General features: G+C 46.4%; 1 protein-coding gene across 3 annotated transcripts in view; it reads left to right on the top strand.

Annotated features, from left to right (window-relative positions):
- Nucleotides 1-18,437: 18,437 nt before the first annotated feature.
- The window catches only part of PCGF6 (polycomb group ring finger 6), a 41,000-nt gene continuing 37,681 nt past the window's right edge, over nt 18,438-21,756 (top strand). For 2 of the 3 annotated variants that reach the window (XM_001113708.5, XM_077945427.1), the window contains exons 1-3: nt 18,441-18,874; nt 20,565-20,664; nt 20,755-20,851. In XM_001113708.5, coding sequence (XP_001113708.1) covers nt 18,515-18,874; nt 20,565-20,664; nt 20,755-20,851 — 557 coding nt within the window. In that variant the 5' untranslated portion in view covers nt 18,441-18,514. 3 annotated transcript variants of the gene reach the window in all.

The following is a 21,756-nucleotide window of genomic DNA, read 5'->3' as shown; positions in this document are numbered from 1 at the left end:
AATAAAATAAAATAAAATAAAATAAAATAAAATAAAATAAAAGGTGTTCTGTAAATGTTTGATTAAGAAAGTGCAAGTGGCCGGGCGCGGTGGCTCACGCCTGTAATCCCTGCACTTTGGGAGGCCGAGGCGGGCGGATCACGAGGTCAGGAGATCGAGACCATCCTGGCTGACACGGTGAAACCCCGTCTCCACTAAAAAAATACAAAAAATTAGCCGGGCAATGTGGCGGGCGCCTGTAGTCCCAGCTACTCGGGAGGCTGAGGCAGGAGAATGGCATAAACCCGGGAGGCGGAGCTTGCAGTGAGCTGAGATCCAGCCACTGTACTCCAGCCTGGGCGACAGAGTGAGCCTCCGTCTCAGAAAAAAAAAAAAAAAAAGAAAGTGCAAGCATAATGTTCAAAAGTGATCTCAAGACTGAAATACAGAGCTACTCTAGGGATAGAGGTGGTGACTCATGCCTGTAATCCCAGCACTTTGGGAGCTGAGATGAAGGTTGCAGTGAGCCAAGATTGTGCCACTGCACTCCAGCCTGGGCCACACAGTGAGACTCCAACTCAAAAAAATAAAAATAAAAATAAAATAAAATACTGAGTGTGACCCATTAAATTGATCTTAATTGAATTAATTTTTTTCAATCTGGGCTCACTGCAAACTCCACCTCCTGGGTTCAAGTGATTCTCGTGCTTCAGCCTCCTGAGTAGCTGGGATTACAGGTGTGCACTACCATGCTCGACTAATTTTTATATTTTTAGTAGAGATGGGATTTTGCCATGTTGGCGAGGCTGGTCTCGAACTCCTGACCTCAAGTCATTTTCCTGTCTCAGCCTCCCAAACTGCTGGGATTACAGGAATGAGCCACTGTACCTGGCCAACCCTGTGTTTAAAAAATAATAATAGTAATCTATAATCTATAACCCCTCACACTTTCTTTTTTTTTTTTTTTTCTTTTTTTTTTGTTTTGAGACAGAGTCTTGCTCTGTCACCCAGGCTGAAGTGCAGTGGTACAATCTCAGCTCACTGCAACCTCCACCTCCCGGGTTCAAGCAATTCTCATGCATCAGCTTCCCGAGTAGCTGGGACTACAGTCTTGTACCACCATGACTCGCTAATTTTTCTATTTTTAGTAGAGATGGGATTTCACTATGCTGGCCAGGCTGGTCTCGAACTCCTGACCTCGTGATCCACCCGCCTCGGCCTCCCAAAGTGCTGGGATTACAGGCGTGAGCCACTGTGCCCAGCATAACCCCTCACACTATCACATACTAGTTTTTGCATCCATTTCTGATTTTTTTCTGCATCAGTTATTAATACTATGGTTACCAATTGGTGATTTTCTTTTTTTTTTTTTTTTTTTTTTTTGAGACGGAGTCTCGCTCTGTAGCCCAGGCTGGAGTGCAGTGGCCGGATCTCAGCTCACTGCAAGCTCCGCCTCCCGGGTTCACGCCATTCTCCGGCCTCAGCCTCCCGAGTAGCTGGGACTACAGGCGCCCGCCACCTCACCCGGCTAGTTTTTTGTATTTCTTAGTAGAGACGGGGTTTCACCGTGTTATCCAGGATGGTCTCGATCTCCTGACCTCGTGATCCACCCATCTCGGCCTCCCAAAGTGCTGGGATTACAGGCTTGAGCCACCGCGCCCGGCCGGGCAATTGGTGATTTTCTAATTTCATCATTTCTCCTACACTTTACTAGTTGGCTTTTTTTTTTTTTTTTTTTTTTGAGACGGAGTCTCGCTCTGTTGCCCAAACTGGAGTGCAGTGGCCGGATCTCAGCTCACTGCAAGCTCCGCCTCCCGGGTTTACGCCATTCTCCTGCCTCAGCCTCCCGAGTAGCTGGGACTACAGGCACCCGCCACCTCGCCCGGCTAGTTTTTTGTATTTTTTTAGTAGAGACGGGGTTTCACGGTGTTTGCCAGGATGGTCTCGATCTCCTGACCTCGTGATCCGCCCGTCTCGGCCTCCCAAAGTGCTGGGATTACAGGCTTGAGCCACCGCGCCCGGCCACTAGTTGGCTTTCTAATGGAAGGAAGAAATTTTCTGTCTCTTGGCCGGGCACAGTGGCTCACACCTGTAATCCCCACACTTTGGGAGGCTGAGGCCGGGCTGGGGGGTCACTTGATGTCAGGAGTTTGAGACCAGCCTGGCCAACATGGTGAAACCCCGTCTCTACTTAAAAAAAAAAAAAAAAAGAAAAAAAAGAACCTGGCATGGTGGCTCACACCAGTAATCCCAGCTTGGGAGGCTGAGAGAGGAGAATCATTTGACCCAAGAGGCGAGGTTGCAGTGAGCCGCGATCATGTCACTGCACTCCAGCCTGGGTGACAGAGGAGACTCTGCCTCAAAAAAAAAAAAAAAAAAAAAAAAATCTGTCTCCCTATTTATTTATTCACGCAGTTACTATCATCATTTTTATTTTGATATTATTTGTCACAAATTTGATCATTAGGATCTCCTTCAAACTGGCTCCTGTATTTATTTGATATGGCCACATAATTGTTGGAGCACTTCCTTCTTAATTTCTAGCACGAGACATTCTAAACTCCCTTTATATTGTACCAGGCTAGAGTACAGTGGCACGTCCATGGTTCAGTGCAGCCTCGACCTCCCTGGGCTAAGGTGATCCTCCCACCTCAGCCTCCCAAGTAGCTGAGACCACAGGCATGTGCTACCATGCCTGGCTAATTTTTGTGTTTTTTGTAGAGACAGGGTTTTGACATGTTGCCCAGGCTGGTCTTGAACTCCTGGGCTCAAGTGATCCACCTGCCTCACCCTCCCAAAGTGCTGGGAATACAGGCATGAGCCACCATGCCTGGCCAGTTCCTTTTATTGGTATTAGAAACCAAGACCAGAGTGTGAGGTATGTAATTGCTTCTAGGCCCTCTCACAGATAGTGCTGAGAAATGTATATACATCTACATGTACACATATCTATATCCATTTATCCTTAAGTTCACCTTAAATGTCTCCAATTCTAATCTAGTAAAGCAGAATTTATTATATCCATTCCCTTTTCTGTATTTTTAACACCCTTTTCCAATAGTGAGAATTCTGTGGTTGTTCACAACATATTTACTTACTTGCTCAATCCTAGGATGTACAGAAAGTGGCTTCAGAATTGCTAACCTATGTCTCTTTAAAAAAGAAGTGTACTGGCCGGGCGCGGTGGCTCAAGCCTGTAATCCCAGTACTTTGGGAGGCCGAGGCGGGTGGATCACGAAGTCAGGAGATCGAGACCATCCTGGCTAACATGGTGAAACCCCGTCTCTACTAAAAATACAAAAAACTAGCCGGGCGTGGTGGCGGGCGCCTGTAGTCCCAGCTACGCGGAGGCTGAGGCAGGAGAATGGCGTAAACCCGGGAGGCGGAGCTTGCAGTGAGCCGAGATCGTGCCACTGCACTCCAGCCTGGGTGACACAGCGAGACTCCGTCTCAAAAAAAAAAAAAAAAAAAAGAAGTGTACTAATTAGATTCACTAATTTTTAGAATGCTGGCAGTTCTAGCTTTGCACAATAGTCTGGGGCCATAAAAAATAAGTGTGCTGGCCGGGTGCGGTGGCTCACAGCTGTAATCCCAACGCTTTGGGAAGCCGAGGCAGGTGGATCAACTGAGATCAGGAATTCAAGACCAGCTGGCTAACATGGTGAAAACCATCTCTACTAAAAATACAAAAATTAGCCAGGCATGGTGGCGGGCACCTGTAATCCCACCTACTTGGGAAACTGAGGCAGGAGACTCACTTGAACCTGGGAGGCAGAGGCTGCAGTGAGACAAGATTGCTCCACTGCACTCCGGCCTGGGTGACAAGGTGAGACTCCATCTCAAAAAAAAAAAAAGTTTGCAAGTGGAAACCATGCAAAGTGATATTAATAATCAATGTTAATGTTAACGTTGCTCTGTGACCTTCAAAAAATGTGAAAATATTCAACTGTCTCTTACTGTTGGTTATAAATGTATAGAAAAATGAAAAGTAAGCCAGGTGTGGTGGCTTACGCCTGTATCCCAACACTTTGGGAGGCAGAGTCGGGCAGATCAGAGGTCAGGAGATCAAGACCATCCTGGCCAACGAGGTGAAACCCCCTCTCTACTAAAATACAAAAAATTAGCTGAGCATGGTGGCGTGCACCTGTAGTTCCAGCTGTAGTTGGAGTTACTGTAGTAACTCCAACTGTAGTTACTGTAGTTCCAGCTACTGCAGGGCTGAGGCAGGGGAATCACTTGAACCCGGGAGGTGGAGGTTGCAGTGAGCCGAGATCGCACCACTGCACTCCAGTCTGATGACAGGGCAAGACTCCATCTCAAAAAAAAAAAAAAGAAAAAGAAAAACATAGTAAAACTGATATTTGTTTGGTACACTGTAATTTAAAACATTAGAAACATTAAGGATTAAAGTGCTTCATTTCTTTGTTAAAAACTCATCAAGAATAATAGGAGTGCAAAGACTTATTGGGAAAATAAAACTCATTACGAATAGTTTGAATAGTGCTTGCCTTCTTCTTTTATAATTTACAGTATAGTGATAGCATGTTTTCATGCCTTAGCAAATTGTCGTACTCCTTTTTAAGTTTGCGGTTTTTTTCTTTTGTGCTTTCAATGTTGTGAAATGTCTCTGAGAGTTTCTATTTAATGCAAAGGTTTTTTTTGCTGGCAACACTTCCTCTGGGATATCTTCATCATTTTAATAACAACGAACTTCATCATTTATGTCGATAAATTTTCCATTTATGAGTGATTAAAATTTAACTTCCAACACTTTTCCTTTTTTTTTTTTTTTTCTTTTGAGACAGAGTCTTGCTCTGTCGCCCAGGCTGGGGTGCAGTGATGCGATCTCAGCTCACTGCAACCTCTACCTCCCGGGTTCACGCCATTCTCCTGCCTCAGCCTCCCGAGTAGCTGGGACTACAGGTATGTGCCACCACCCCCAGCTAATTTTTTTTTGTAGTTTTAGTAGAGACAGGGTTTCACCGTGTTAGCCAGGATGGTCTTGATCTCCTGACCTCGTGATCCGCCTGCCTTGGCCTCCCAAAGTGTGGGCATTACAGGCGTGAGCCATGGCGCCCAGTCACTTTTCCTTTCTTTACTACACTTTTATGTTTGTTTGTTAATTTCTTCTTCTGATTATTTGTTTGTTTTGAGACAGGGTCTCACTCTGTTGTCCGGGCTTGAGTTCTATGGTTGGATTGTGTCTCACTATAGGCTCAACCTCCTAGGCTCAAGGGATCCTCCTACCTCAGCTTCCCTAGTAGCTGGGACTACAGGCTTGAGCCACCATGCCTGGCTAATTTTTTTATTTTTTATAGAGACAGGGTTTCACCATGTTGCTCAGGCTGGTCTCAAACTCCTGGGCTCAAATGATCCACTCGCCTGCCTCAGCCTCCCACAGTGCTGGGATTACAGGCATGAGCCATTGTGCCAGCCTGATTATTCATTTTTATCAAATGTCAGGTGAGTCACTGGCAGACAAGGAGACAAGACAACTACAACTGAATAAGGTAAGTACAATAACCAATCACCTGCTGACTTTGAAAGAAGTGAGATGCCCGGCGCAGTGGCTCATGTCTGTAATCGCGGCACTTTGGGAGGCTGAGGCGCGCGGATCACCTGAGGTCGGGAGTTCGAGACCAGCCTGACCAACATGGAGAAACCCCGTCTCTACTAAAAATACAAAATTAGCAGGGCGTGGAGGCACATGCCTGTAATCCCAGTTACTCGGGAGGCTAAGGCAGGAGAATCACTTGAACCCGGGAGGTGGAGGTTATGGTGAGCCGAGATCATGCTCCAGCCTGGGTAACAAGAGTGAAACTCCATCTAAAAAAAAAAAAAAAAAAAAAGAAAGAAGGCCGGGCGCGGTGGCTCAAGCCTGTAATCCCAGTACTTTGGGAGGCCGAGACAGGCGGATCACGAGGTCAGGAGATCAAGACCATCCTGGCTAACACGGTGAAACCCTGTCTCTACTAAAAAATGCAAAAAGCTAGCCGGGCGAGGTGGCGGGCGCCTGTAGTCCCAGCTACTCGGGAGGCTGAGGCAGGAGAATGGCGTAAACCCGTAAGGCGGAGCTTGCAGTGAGCTGAGATCCGGCCACTGCACCCCAGCCTGGGCGACAGAGCAAGACTCCGTCTCAAAAAAAAAAAAAAAAAAGAAAGAAAAGAAAAAAATGAGATGATGGTTACCGATCACCAGGTGTCTCTGTTGTTAGAGATTTGTGGACTGAAGAGCTAGTAGCAAAGTTTTATACTTTATGCAATTGTAGTTAATATACTATGGTAACTACCTTTGAACCATGTTATTGTTGGACTGATGTTATTTAATTAAACTGTGGTAATTGAAATTCATACATGTTGGAACTGAACAAAGCAAGAACTTTCTGTATTTTTTGTCTTTAGCCTGTGGATATATAGTCCAAATCCTGTGCTGAAAAGGATTTTGGGTTAGTTCTTCCCCACCCCATCCTTCACAGTGGTTATCTTAATCATTTGAAACACGGTTTGATTAATTTATTTCTCTTTGTATTCAATTTTAGAAGGTTTCCCATCTTTTTTTTTTTTAATGTGAAATTCAGGACTATGCAAAAAAGTATATTCAGGAAAGTGTCAAATCCATTCCTTCTATCCTTTATTCCACCCCATTCTGACCACACCCATTTATCCTTTCCGTTTCTTTTCCTTTTTTTTTTTTTTGAGACGGAGTCTCGCTCTGTCACCCAGGCTGGAGTGCAGTGGCCGGATCTCAGCTCACTGCAAGCTCCGCCTCCCGGGTTTACGTCATTCTCCTGCCTCAGCCTCCCGAGTAGCTGGGAATACAGGCACCCGCCACCACGCCCGGCTAGTTTTTTGTATTTCTTAATAGAGACAGGGTTTCACCGTGTTAGCCAGGATGGTCTCGATCTCCTGACCTCGTGATCCGCCCGTCTCGGCCTCCCAAAGTGCTGGGATTACAGGCTTGAGCCACCGCGCCCGGCCTCTGTTTCTTTTTCAAATGTGCAGATAAGGTACAGTATATTTTCTTCTTTCTCTTTCTTTCTTGTTTTTTTTTTTGAGACAGAGTCTCACTTTGCCACCCAGGCTGGAGTGCAATGGCACTATCTTGGCTCACTGCAACCTCCGCCTCCTGGATTCATGCGATTGTCCTGCCTCAGCCTCCTGAGTAACTGGGATTACAGGCGCCCACCACCACGCCTGGCTAATTTTTGCATTTTTAGTAGAGACAGGGTTTCACCACGTTGGCCAGGCTGGTCTCAAATTCCTGACCTCAAATGATCCACCCGCCTCAGCCTCCCAAAGTGTTGGGATTACAGGCATGAGCCACCATGCCTGGCCTCTCTTTCTTAAACAAAAGGTAGCATACTATAGATCCTGTTTTTAAGTTGCTCTTTTTCACTTAGCAACATATCCTGGAAATCGGCCAGGCGAGGTGGCTCACTGCCTGTAATCCCAATACTTTGGGAGGCCGAGGTGGGTGTATCACCTGAGGTCAGGAGTTTGAGACCAGCCTGACCAACATGGTGAAACCCTGTCTATTAAATACAAAAAACTAGCTGGGTGTGGTGACACATGCCTATAATCCCAGCTACTTGGGAGGCTGAAGCAGAAGAATTGCTTGAACCCGGGGAGGCAGAGGTTGCAGTAAACCGAGATTATGCCGTTCCACTCCAGACTGGGCAACAGGAGCAAAACTCCGTCTCAAAGAAAAAAAAAAAAAGTATCCTGGAAATCATAACTGTCTTTAGAGAAAGTCCTCATTTTTTTTTTTTTTTTTTTTTTTAGCGTTTCACAGTACTCTATCTTGTGGATGTTCAATTGTTCAACTACTCTCGTATGTATGGACACTTAGTTTCTAGTATTGTGTAATTACCAACAGTGCTGCATTACATAACCTTTTGTGTATGTATTTTTATATTGTTGGATTGTATCTTCAGAATAAATTCCCAGAAGAGTGATTGCTAGGTGAAAAGATAAGTGGACATTTTGTTTTCCCAGGTGTTGCAGAATTCCCCTCCATAAAGTTTGTATCAATTTGCAATCCTGTCAGCAAGGTGTGAGAGTGACTATTTCCTCACAGCCTCATCAACAGAGTGAATTGTTACTTCCTAAATTTTTGCCATTCTGATAGGTGAGAAATGGTATCTCAGTATGGTTTATTGTTATTGTCATTATCGTCATTTAATTTACATGTAATAAAATTGAACTTTTTTGATGTGCTTTTATGGGTTTTAACACATCTTATAGATTTTTATTTTATTTTTGAGACAGGGTCTGGCTCTGTCAGCTAGGCTGGGGTGCAATGGCACAATTATGGCTCACTGCAGACTCTACCTTGTGGGCTTAAGCAAACCTCCCACCTCAGCCTACCCTCCCATTATCCCCCAGTAGTTGAGACTACAGGCAAGTGTTCCACGCCCAGCTAATCTTTTAGTTTTTGTATTCTTTTTAGAAACAGGGTTTTGCCATAGTACCAGCTTGGTCTTGAATTCTAGAGCCCAAATGATCCACCCGCCTCAGCCTAACAAAGTTATTTATTTATTTTAGAGCCAGGTTCTTACTCTGTTGCCCAGTCTGGAGTGCAGTGGCAGGATCTTGGCTCACTGCAGCCCCAACCTCTCTGGCTCAAGCAATCCTCCCATCTCAGCCTCCCAAGTAGCTGGGACTACAGGCGCAGGCCATCACACCTGGGTAATTTTTGTGTTTTTTATACAGATGTGGTTTTACCATGTTGCCCAAGCTGGGGCTTTGTCTTTGTAGTGTTTTCCTGGCTATTGTTGCATATGTTTTTTTTCTATCACATAACATAGATGTTTTGAAGTTTAAAATCAACATGTCTGTTTCCATGAAAAAGCTTGTATTTGGCATTTTTTCTTTCTTTTTCTTTTTTTTTTTTTTTGAGATGAAATCTCGCTCTGTCGCCCAGGCTGGAGTGCAGTGGCATGATCTTGGCTCACTGCAACCTCCGCCTCCCGGGTTCAATCAGTTCTCCTGCCTCAGCCTCCCAAGTAGCTGGGGCTACAGGCACACGCCCCTGTGCTCAGCTGATTTTTTGTATTTTAGTAGAGACAGGGTTTCACCGTATTGCCCAGGCTGGTCTCGAACTCCTGAGCTCAGGCAATCCGCCCACCTTGGCCTCCCAAAGTGCTAGGATTATAGGCATGAGCACCACACCCAGTTATTTGGCTTTCTTTTGATAATTTTCTTTTTTTTTTTTTTTTTGGAAACGGAGTCTCGCTCTGCCACCCAGGCTGGAGTGCAGTGGCCGGATCTCAGCTCACTGCAAGCTCCGCCTCCCGGGTTCACGCCATTCTCCTGCCTCAGCCTCCCAAGTAGCTGGGACTACAGGCGCCCGCCACCTCGCCCGGCTAGTTTTTTGTATTTTTTAGTAGAGACGGGGTTTCACCGTGTCAGCCAGGATGGTCTCGATCTCCTGACCTCGTGATCCGCCCGTCTCGGCCTCCCAAAGTGCTGGGATTACAGGCTTGAGCCACCGTGCCCGGCCAATAATTTTCATTTATTTTCCAATTTTTAAACGTGTGTGTGATCATGGTCTCTCTCTGTCACCCAGGCTGGAGTGCTGGAGTGCTAGGTGCAGTGATGCAGTCAAAGCTCATTGCAGCCTGGAACACCTGGGCTTAAGCAGTCCTACTGCCTCAGCCTCTTGAGTCACTGGGATCACAGGTGTGAGCCATCATGCCTGTCAAAAGTTGTACATATTTTTAAGTTTCTTGTTATATGTTAACTAATTTCTTTCTTTTCTTTTTTTTTTTTTTTTTTTTTTGAGACGGAGTCTCGCTGTGTCGCCCAGGCTGGAGTGCAGTGGCCGGATCTCAGCTCACTGCAAGCTCTGCCTCCCGGGTTTTTACGCCATTCTCCTGCCTCAGCCTCCCGAGTAGCTGGGACTACAGGCGCCCACCACCTCGCCCGGCTAGTTTTTTTTTTGTATTTTTTTTTAGTAGAGACGGGGTTTCACCGTGTTAGCCAGGATGGTCTCGAACTCCTGACCTCGTGATCCGCCCGTCTCAGCCTCCCAAAGTGCTGGGATTACAGGCTTGAGCCACCGCGCCCGGCCTCTTTTCTTTTTTTTTTTTTTTTTTGAGACGGAGTCTTTGCTCTGTCACCCAGGCTGGGGTGCAGTGGCGCGAACTCGGCTCACTGCAAGCTCCGCCTCCTGGGTTTACGCCATTCTCCAACCTCAGCCTCCCGAGTAGCTGGGACTACAGGTGCCCGCCACCTCGCCCGGCTAGGTTTTTTGTACTTTTAGTAGAGACGGGGTTTCACCGTGTTAGCCAGGATGGTCTCGATCTCCTGACCTTGTGATCCGCCCGTCTCGGCCTCCCAAAGTGCTGGGATTACAGGCGTGAGCCACCGCGCCCGGCCCTCATTTTTATTTTTAATTTTTTTGAGACAGGATCTCATTCTGTTGCCCAGGCCGGAGTGTGGCGGTGTGATCACAGCTCACTGCAGCCTTGACTTCCTGGGCTCAGTGATCCTCCCACCTCAGCCTCCCAGGTAGCTGGGACTACATGTGCAGTGTAGTACTACTGTGGGTGTTTTTTTTTTTTTTCTTTTTTTTTTTATGCTTTAAATTCTAGGGTACATGTACATAACGTGCAGGTTTGTTACATATGTATACTTGTGCCATGTTGGTGTGCTGCACCCATCAACTCGTCAGCACCCATCAACTCGTCATTTACATCAGGTATAACTCCCAATGCAATCCCTTCCCCCCCCCCCGTGATAGGCCCCGGTGTGTGATGTTCCCCTTCCCGAGTCCAAGTGATCTCATTGTTCAGTTCCCACCTATGAGTGAGAACATGCAGTGTTTGGTTTTCTGTTCTTGCGATAGTTTGCTGAGAATGATGGTTTCCAGATGCATCCATGTCCCTACAAAGGACACAAACTCATCCTTTTTTATGGCTGCATAGTATTCCATGGTGTATATGTGCCACATTTTCTTAATCCAGTCTGTCACTGATGGACATTTGGGTTGATTCCAAGTCTTTGCTATTGTGAATAGTGCCGCAATAAACATACGTGTGCATGTATCTTTATAGCAGCATGATTTATAATCCTTTGGGTATATACCCCATAATGGGATGGCTGGGTCATATGGTACTTCTAGTTCTAGATCCTTGAGGAATCGCCGTACTGTTTTCCATAATGGTTGAACTAGTTTACAATCCCACCAACAGTGTAAAAGTGTTCCTATTTCTCCACATCCTCTCCAGCACCTGTTGTTTCCTGACTTTTTAATGATTGCCATTCTAACGGGTGTGAGATGGTATCTCATTGTGGTTTTGATTTGCATTTCTCTGATGGCCAGTGATGATGAGCATTTTTTCATGTGTCTGTTGGCTGTATGAATGTCTTCTTTTGAGAAATGTCTGTTCATATCCTTTGCCCACTTTTTGATGGGGTTGTTTGTTTTTTTCTTGTAAATTTGTTTGCGTTCTTTGTAGGTTCTGAATATTAGCCCTTTGTCTGATGAGTAGATTGCAGAAATTTTCTCCCATTCTGTAGGTTGCCTGTTCACTCTGATGGTAGTTTCTTTTGCTGTGCAGAAGCTCTTTAATTTAATTAGATCCCATTTGTCAATTTTGGCTTTTGTTGCCATTGCTTTCGGTGTTTTAGACATGAAGTCCTTGCCCATGCCTATGTCCTGAATGGTATTACCTAGGTTTTCTTCTAGGGTTTTTATGGTATTGGGTTTAACATTTAAGTCTCTAATCCATCTTGAATTAATTTTCGTATAAGGAGTAAGGAAAGGATCCAGTTTCAGCTTTCTACTTATGGCTAGCCAATTTTCCCAGCACCATTTATGAAATAGGGAATCCTTTCCCCATTTCTTGTTTTTCTCAGGTTTATCAAAGATCAGATGGCTGTAGATGTGTGGTATTCTTTCTGAGGACTCTGTTCTGTTCCATTGGTCTATATCTCTGTTTTGGTACCAGTACCATGCTGTTTTGGTTACTGTAGCCTTGTAGTATAGTTGGAAGTCAGGTAGTGTGATGCCTCCAGCTTTGTTCTTTTGACTTAGGATTGTCTTGGAAATGCGGGCTCTTTTTTGGTTCCATATGAATTTTAAAGCAGTTTTTTCCAATTCTGTGAAGAAACTCATTGGTAGCTTGATGGGGATGGCATTGAATCTATTTTAAATTTTTTTTTTTAATTTTTGTGGAGACAGGATCTCACTATGTTGCCTGGGTGGTCTGGAACTCCTGGGCTCAAGCAATCCTCCTGCATTGGCCTTCCAAAGTTCTGGGATTACAGGCATGAACCAACACACCAGTCTAATTGCTTTCTTTAAGGTTGTACAGATTACACTGTCAACAGCAATAAAAAGGCCTATTTTCACTAAAATAATAACTTGTCAATTTCAACATGTGGCCAAAATAACAAATGTTTCTACCTTGTGACCCACCAATTCCACTGCTAGAAGTATGGAAGTAATTATCAGGTATGCGCTGGCTTTCACAGAGTTGTCCTCTGAAGAATATGATGGTGTGATACCAGGTATTTTAGAAAGCATAAGTGTGTTAAAATCCATGAACAGGGGGATTATGGGAAAGGACTTCAATATTTTATTTTATATACTTTCTTGTGTTGTTTTAATTTTTTTGTTGTTGTTCTGACTGAGTTTCTCTTATTGACCAGGCTGGAATGCAATGGCGTGATCTCAGCTCACTGCAACATCTGCCTCCCAGGTTCAAGTGATTCCCGTGCCTCAGCCTCCTGAGTAACTGGGACTACAGGCATGCGCCATCATGCCTGGCTAATTTTTTTTTTTTTTTTTTTTTTGAGACGGAGTCTTGCTCTGTTGCCCAGGCTGGAGTGCAGTGGCACAACCTCGGCTCACTGCAACCTCCGCCTCCTGGGTTCATGCAATTCTCCTGCCTCAGCCTCCCACGTAGCTGGTCACCACTACGCCTGGCTAATTTTTTGTATTCTTTAGTAGAGACGGGGTTTCACTGTGTTAGCCAGGATGGTCTTGATCTCCTGACCTCGTAATCCGCCCGCCTCAGCCTCCTAAAGTGCTGGGATTACAGGCGTGAGCCACCGCGCCTGGCCAATTTTTTGTATTTTTAGTAGAGACAAGGTTTCACCATGTCGGCCAGACTGGTCCCAAACTCTTGACCTAAGGTGAGCCACCCGCCTCAGCCTCCCAAAGTGCTAGGATTACAGGCATGAGCCACTGCGCCCAGCCTTAATTCTTTTTTTTTTTTTATTTTTGAGACGAAGCCTCGCTCTATGGCCCAGGCTAGAGTGCAGTGGCCGGATCTCAGCTCACTGCAAGCTCCGCCTTCCGGGTTCACGCCATTCTCCTGCCTCAGCCTCCCGAGTAGCTGGGACTACAGGCGCCCGCCACATCGCCCGGCTAGCTTTTTGTATTTTTTTTTTTTTAGTAGAGAGAGGGTTTCACCGTGTTAGCCAGGATGGTCTTGATCTCCTGACCTCGTGATCTGCCCGTCTCGGCCTCCCAAAGTGCTGGAATTACAGGCTTGAGCCACCGCGCCCGGCCTAATTCTTTATCATATGTATTACTTTGTATTATGGTACAATATATGTAAAACATTAGAATTTACCACTTTGGCCATATTTAATGTACAGTTCAGTGTCATTAAATACAGTCACATTGTTGTGCAGCCCCATCACCACCCTCCATCGCCAGATCCTTTTCATCTTCCCAAACTGAAACTCCGAACCCATGAAACAGAAACTCTCCATTCCTCCTTTGCCCAGTTCCTGGTAACGAGGATTTTACTTTTTGTCTCTATGACCTTAACCACCCTAGGTATTGCATATAAGTGGAATTATATAGTATTTGTCTTTTGTTTGTTTGTTTGTTTGTTTTGAGGTGGAGTCTCACTCTGTTGCCCAGGCTAAAGTGTCGTAGTGTGATCATGGCTGGGATCACAGGCTCATGCCAACATGCTTGGCTAATTTATATGTATATATAATTATTTTATTTTATTCTGAGATGGAGTTTCACTCTTGTTGCCCAGGCTAGAGTGCAATGGCGCGATCTCAGCTCACTGCTACCTCCTCCTGCCGGGTTCAAGCGATTCTCCTGTCTCAGCCTCGCAAGTAGCTGGGATTACAGGCATGTACCACCACGCTTGGTTAATTTTGTATTTTTAGTAGAGACAGGGTTTCATCATATTGGTCAGGCTGGTCTTGAACTCCTGACCTCAGGTGATCTGCCCACCTTGGCCTCCCAAAGTGCTGGGATTATAGGCATGAGCCATCTCCTCCGGCCTATTTTTTTATATTTTTGGTAGAGACAGGATTTCACCATGTTGGCCAGGCTGGTCTCAAACTCCTGACGTCAAGTGATCTGCCTGCCTCTGCTTCCGAAAGTACTAGGATTACAGATGTGAGCAGCCTCCTTGTGGTTTTGATTTGCATTTCTTTAATGATTAGTGATATTTAGCAGTTTTTCATATGCTGATTGGCCATTGAGGCTGCTGTTTTTTTTTTTTTTTCTTTTTGAGACAGAGCCTTGCTCTGTCGCCTAGGCTGGAGGGTAGTGGCATGACCACGGCTTACTGCAAACTCTGCCTCCCGGGTTCAAGCGATTCTCCTGTCTCAGCCTCCTGAGTAGTTGGGAATACATACAGGCATGTGCCACCATGCCCGGCTAATTTTTGTATTTTTAGTAGAGACAGGGTTTCACCATATTGGCCAGGCTGGTCTCGAATTCCTGCCCTCAAGTGATCTGCCTGCCCACCTCAGCCTCCCAAAGTGCTGGGATTACAGGCTTGAGCCCCTGCGCCTGGCCCATTGTTTCATTTTTTATGAAATAATAAAATGTGGCTAAATAATATTCCACTGAGTGGATCAATGACATTTTATTTATCCATTATCAGTTGATGGATATTGGAGTTCATTCTAATTATTTGTTATTATGAATAATGTCGGTATGAGCATTCATGTAAGAGTTTTTGTGGGAACATATGTTTTAACTTTTCTTTATATACCTAAGAGTGGAATTGCTGGCTCACATGGTAACTTTATGTTCAACCTTTTGAGAACTGCCAGACTGTTTCTCAAAGTTGCTGCACCATTTGACATTCTCACCAACTACATGTGAGGGTTCCCATTTCTCTACATCCTCCACAAAACTTTTTATTATTTGCTTATTATTATAGCCATCCTAATAGGGTGAAGTAGGCTGGGCACAGTGGCTCACGCCTGTAATCCCAGCACTTTGGGAGGTAGAGGCAGATGGATCACTTGAGGTCAGGAGTTTGAGACCAGCTTGACCAACATGGCAAAACCATATCTCTACAAAAAATAGCTGGGTGTGGTGACATACTTCTGTAGTCCTAGCTACTGAGAGGCCGAGGCATGAGAATTGCTTGCAGCCAGGAGGCAGAGGTGGCAGTGAGATGAGATCATGCCACTGCACTCCAGCCTGGGCAACAGAGTGAGACTCTGTCTCAAAAAAAAAAAATCTAATAGGGTGAAATAGCATATTATTGTAATTTTGGTTTGCATTTCCATGAAGACTTATGATGTTGACCATCTTTTCATATGCTTATTGATATATTCTCTTTGGAGAAATGTTTATTCAGATTATTTGTCCATTTCGAAATTGGATTGCATGTTTTGTTTTTGTTTTTGTTTTTGAGATGAGCTGTCACTGTGTTTCCCAGGCTGGTCTTGAACTCCTGACTACATGGAATCGCTGTAGAGCTCCGCAAACATGCACTTGAGGCACTCTTTTTCAATACTATAGTCATTTTTATTTCCAACCCTCTGGAGTCTACACCTCCTCCATGTTTTAGGAGACATTTTCTTCCTTTCATTCCTTCTTGGATCTTCCAGATTTCAGTATCTCAAGCTTGACCAGACGTTGGGACTGGAGAAAGAGAGGCGGGGTCTGGTCCAGAAGCAATGGGAGTGCTTAACTTGGTTCACTGTTCCCCAAGGAAACACCATGACATGATTTCCTCATCAGTTCCCTAGGAAGTACTTACACTGCTCCCAACCAAATTAGTATTACTATTGTTCAGTAACAACACATTCAGCATTGTCTTTTTTTTTTTTTTTAAGACGGAGTTTTCCCTCTCGTCGCCCAAGCTGGAGTGCAATGGGGCGCTCTCGGCTCACTGCAACCTCCGCCTCCCGGGTTCAAGCGATTCTCCTGCCTCAGCCTCCCGAGTAACTGGGATTACAGGCATGCACCTCCATGCCCGGCTAATTTTGTATTTTTAGTAGAGACGGAGTTTCTCCGTTTTGGTCAGGCTGGTCTCGAGCTCCTGACCTCAGGTGATCCGCCTGCCTCAGCCTCCCAAAGTGCTAGGATTACAGGCGTGAGCCACTGCGCCCAGCCAGCATTTTCTTTTTCCTTTTTTTTTTTTTTTTTGAGACCGGGTCTCGTTCTGGTGCCCAGGCTGGAGAGCAGTGGCGCCATCTTTGCTCACTGCAACCCCTGCCTCCCAGGCTCAACAGATTCTCCTGCCTCAGCCTCAATGAACCACCACCCCGGCACACATTCAGCTATTTTATTTTATTTTATTTTATTTTTATTTTTTTGAGACAGAGTCTCATTCTGTCGCCCAGGCTGGAGTGCAGTGGTGTGATCTCCGCTCACTGCAACCTTTGTCTCCCGGGTTCAAGTGGTTCTTCTGCCTCAGCCTCCTGAGTAGAAGGGATTACAGGCGTGTACCACGACGCCCGGCTAATTTTCGAATTTTTAGTAGAGATGGAGTTTCACCACGTTGGTCAGGCTGGTCTCAAACTCCTGATCTGGTGATCCACCCAACTCAGCCTTCCGAAGTACTGGGGTTACAGGCGTGAGCCATTGCGCCTGGCCATATTTTTAAAATTTATTTTTTTTTTTTGAGATGGAGTCTCGCTCTTGTTGCCCAGGCTGGAGTGCAGTGGTGCCATCTTGGCTCACCGCAACCTCCACCTCCTGATTCTCCTGCCTCAGCCTCCCGAGTAGCTGGGATTACAGACATGCGCCACCATGCCCCGTTAATTTTGTATTTTTAGAACAGATCGGGTTTCTCCATGTTGGTCAGGCTGGTCTCTAACTCCCGACCTCAGGTAATCCGCTTGCCTCGGCCTCCCAAAGTGCTGGGATTACAGGTGGGAGCCACTGCGCCTGGTCACATTCAGCTCTTAAATGTGGCATTATTTGATTAGGAACATTTGACTTCCCGAATCTGGCTTGCAGGCATCGTGACATTAGCTGGCATTATCTTAGAAAGGATAACGGTTTTTTGGGGAGTTTTTTGTTTGTTTTGTTTTGTTTGAGCCGGAATCTCGCTCTGTAGCCCAGGCTGGAGTGCAATGGCGTGATCTCTGCTCAGTGCAACCTACGCCTCCCGGGCTCAAGCGATTCTTCTGCCTTAGCCTCCCAAGTAGCTGGGATTACAGGCACGTGCCACCATGCCCAGCTAATTTTCGTAGTTTTAGTAGAGACGGGGTTTCACCATGTTGGCCAGGCTGGTCTTGAACTCCTGACCTCGTGATCTGCCCGCCTCGGCCTCCCAAAGTGCTGGGATTACAGACGTGAGCCACCGCGCCCGGACTAGCAAGGATAACGTTAAGTCAATTCCAAACCTCTCAATAAAATTGGGCAATGGGGTGGGGTGTACCTGGGTGGGTCTGAGTTTCTGCTACAATAGGCCCTCAATAAATGTTTGTTGAGCCTGGAGCGCTGGCTTACGCCTGTAACCCCAACACTTTGGGAGGCCGAGGCGGGTGGATCACCTGAGGTCAGAAGTTTGAGACCAGCCTGGTCAACATGGTGAAACCCTGTCTCTACTAAAAATACAAAAATTAGCTGGGCGTGGTGGCGGAGGCCTGTAGCCCAGCTGTTTGGGAGCCTGAGGCAGGAGAATCGCTTGGACCCGGGAGGCGGAGGTTGCAGTGAGTGCCACTGCACTCCAGCCTGAGCGAGAAGAGTGAAACTACGTCTCAAAAAAAAAAAAAAAAGTTTTTTGAATTCAATATAATGGGCTTTATGGGATGGGGGTTACATGGATGATGTTGTTTGAGTAGTGATTAGAATTTCATCTTGTATCAATACACTATATAATTCCTTGAAATAAATAAACGTACATACTTCAGAACAGAAACTTCATACTTCCTAAAGGAAATAATCTTGGATAGAGGTGATTTGCCACAGAAGAAATGCATAATTGGTACTCAGATGGAAATGATTATTATTTGTAATGCAACATCATATGCTACCTAGTTCAGTACATGATGCAAACCGAATATTGTTGCTTGGAACAGTAGCAATTTCGTTGGTTTTAAAAGGCGGCGAAGAGAGCGTCCCCTTCCAAGGGGAAAATTTGGTGAGATTCCTTTAAGGTGTGGCACGCTTGCCCCGCTGCCTGCCCAGGAGCTGCGGGGTTTGCGACCCGCGGAGGTGAAGGTCGCTAAACCACATTTCCCGGCGGGCCCCTCAGGCTGCCGCGCCTGCGCAGTGGGGGCGTCCGAGGCCGGCTGAACTCCCGCGCTCTCCCGCCGCCTCGCCTCGCCTGGGCTCGTCTGGCCTGGTGTCTTTCTTGACTATGGAGGGGGTCGCGGTGGTGACCGCGGGCAGCGTGGGCGCTGCCAAAGCTGAGGTAGCTGCAGCCTTGCCGCCTCCGCCTCCTGCGTCCCCGCCCGCCCTCACCCCCGCACCCGCAGCGGGTGAGGAGGGACCGGCGCCTCTGTCTGAGACTGGGGCTCCCGGCTGCTCCGGCTCTCGGCCCCCTGAGCTGGAGCCGGAGCGCAGCCTGGGCCGCTTCAGAGGCCGCTTCGAGGACGAGGACGAGGAGTTGGAAGAAGAAGAGGAGCTGGAAGAGGAGGAAGAGGAGGAGGAGGAGGACATGAGTCACTTCTCGTTGAGGCTGGAGGGAGGCCGGCAGGACTCGGAGGACGAGGAGGAGGTATTTAGAGCCCCCGCGCGACCCCTCCGGGCTCAAGCGGCGTCAGGGACGTAGCTGGGAGTCGTCGGCCGAGTGTGGGCCCGATCCTAGTGCGCCACTGCCGCCCGGAGCACTGGAGCCGACCTCCCCCGATCCCGGCCCCGGCTGCCTAGGCGTGTGGCGCCGACAGGCCTCCGGCCCGGCCCGGGTCTTTACCCGCTTATTTTGTGAGGTTCCTGCAGGTCACTTAGGCTCTGCGAGTCCGACTCATTCGTTCTGTTAATAATCACAATTATTTTGAGACAGGGTCGCCCAGGCTGGAGTGCAGTGGCGCGACCATGGCTCACTGCAGCCTCCAACTCCTGGCCTCAGGCGATCCTCCCGCCTCAGCCTCCGGAGTAGCTGTGATTACAGGCACGCGTCACCACACCGGGCTAATTAAACTTTTTTTTTTTTTTTTTTTTTTTTTTTTTTTGTAGCGAGGAGGGCTCCCTATGTTCCCGGGCTGTTCTCGAACTCCTGGGTTCAAGCGATTCTCCCTCTGGCCTTCCAAAGGATTACAGACGTGAGCCACGTAGCGTGTCCTGTAAATAATTATTGAAGCTACTGCTTAGTGGGCAGCAAAGATCCTTTTTTAAATTTTGTTTTGTTTTGTTTTGTTTATTTTTTTGAGACGGCGTCTCGCTCTGTCGCCCAGGCTGGAGTGCAGTGGCACGATCTCGGCTCACTGCAACCTCCGCCTCCCAGGTTCTTGCGATTCTCCTGCCTCAGCCTTTCGAGTAGCTAGGACCACAAGGCGCCCGCCACCACGCCCGGCTACAGTAGAAACGGGGTTTCACCGTTATAGCCAGGATGGTCTCGATCTCTTGACCTCATGATCCGCCCGTCTCAGCCTCCCAAAGTGCTGGGATTACAGGCATGAGCCACCGCGCCCGGCGTAAAGATCCTTTTGAAACAGTAATTTGGCTGGGCGCTGTGGCTCACGCCGATAATCCCAGCACTTTGGGAGGCCGAGGCGGGTGGATCTCGAGGTCAGGAGTTCAGCCTGACCAAAACGGTGAAACGCCGTCTCTACTAAAAATGACGAAAAGTAGCCAGTCGTGGTGGCACACGCCTGTAATCCCAGCTACTCAAGAGGCTGAGGTAGGAGTATCACTTGAATCCGGGAGGCAGAGGTTGCAGTGAGCCGAGATCCTGCCGCTGCACTCCAGCCTGGGCGACAGAGCCAGACTCCCTCTCAAAAAAAAAAAAGAAAGAAACAATAATTAATATTGTGTTATTACTGTAACTTTCAGCGGTATTTTAATGGGTTGGAGGTAAATGTTTCCATGTTGCAATGACATTTTGAGATTATGGTTTAAGGTTTTGAGGAAGGTGGACTGAGGAAGGTGGACTGAGTGCGGTGGCTCACGCTTGTAATCCTAGCACTTTGGGAGGCTGTGGCAGGTGGATCACCTGAGGTCAGGGGTTCGAGACCAGCCTGGCCAACATGGTGAAACCCCATCTCTACTAAAAATACAAAAATTAGCCAGTGTGGTTGTGCGCGCTTCTAATCCCCTCTATTCGGGAGGCTGAGGCAGGAGAATCGCTTTAATCCAGGAGGCGGAGGTTGCAATGGGCTTGGGCTAGATTGAGACTCTGTCTCAAAAAAAGAAAAAATTTGAAAAAGGCAAGGACTTGTATTTTAAAACTGTTTCCATTGTATTTGCAGCGCCTGATTAATCTCTCTGAGCTGACCCCATACATCTTGTGTTCCATTTGCAAAGGCTACTTAATAGATGCAACTACCATTACAGAATGTCTTCATACCTGTAAGCATACTGGTCACATTTCTGAATAATTTTTCAGTTTTTCTAAATGTCTTCAAAGCATCCTGACTTCAACATTTTCTTTTTCAACAGTTTGTAAAAGCTGCATTGTAAGACATTTTTACTACAGCAACAGATGTCCAAAATGCAATATAGTAGTACATCAGACACAACCTCTTTATAACATAAGGTAAGAAGAATATATAAGTTACAATTGTATTTTAAATATACTTTTTCTGAAAGGTTGAAGTTATATAGTTGGAATAAATTCTTGACCTCTCAGGATGGGCTCAGCGACTAACGCCATAATCCTAGCACTTTGGGAGGCCGAGGTGGGTGGATCACTTGAGGTCAGGAGTTCAAGACCAACCTGGCCAACATGGTGAAACCCCATCTCCACTATTAGCCAGGAGTGGCGGCACATGCCTGTAATCCCAGCTACTTGGGAGGTTGAAGCAGGAGAATCACTTGAACCTGGGAGACAGAGGTTGCAGGAGCCAAGATTGTGCCACTGTACTCCAGCCTGGGCAACAAGAGTGAGGAGAATGTCTCAAAAAAAAAATTCTTAACCTCTCTCAAAATTGAAAGGGAACTACATATTCTTTTAAGAAATATGTATAGAGCACTTACTATGTGCCAGGCACTGTAATATCTGCTGAGGACTTAAAAGAGGCACAGGCCTCTTTCCTGAGAATTTTAATCCCATCAGTCATTCAGGTTAATGAGGCTAATTTAGGCTTTTCATTTCCAGTATATAGGTATTCCAAATCCTGTTTTTTTAGAAGTAATACCTGAAACAACTGGCCTCTTTAGTAAAGCCCATTTGTCGTAGCTCATTGTGGCTTATTAATCAAATTTCCAGTTCATACTCAGTTTCTTAAGAGAGGAAAAGTACTAACAGTAGATTACTGTTATTTATTCAACATATACTACTGATTTTTACTACCTTCACACAGGAGTGCTTTGCAGATGATAGAAGTTCAAAATACAGTCTTTACCCTCAACTCATATTCTTATGAAGGGAATAAAATCAAATTAACAAGGCGTGGTGTCACACGCCTTTAGTCCCAGCTATTTGGAAGGCTGAGGTGGGAA

This window comes from Macaca mulatta, chromosome 9, assembly GCF_049350105.2.
Source record: "Macaca mulatta isolate MMU2019108-1 chromosome 9, T2T-MMU8v2.0, whole genome shotgun sequence".
NCBI lineage: Eukaryota > Metazoa > Chordata > Mammalia > Primates > Cercopithecidae > Macaca > Macaca mulatta.
The sequence above is the reverse complement of the archived record's forward strand: the minus strand, read 5'-3'. Positions and strand labels throughout refer to the sequence as shown.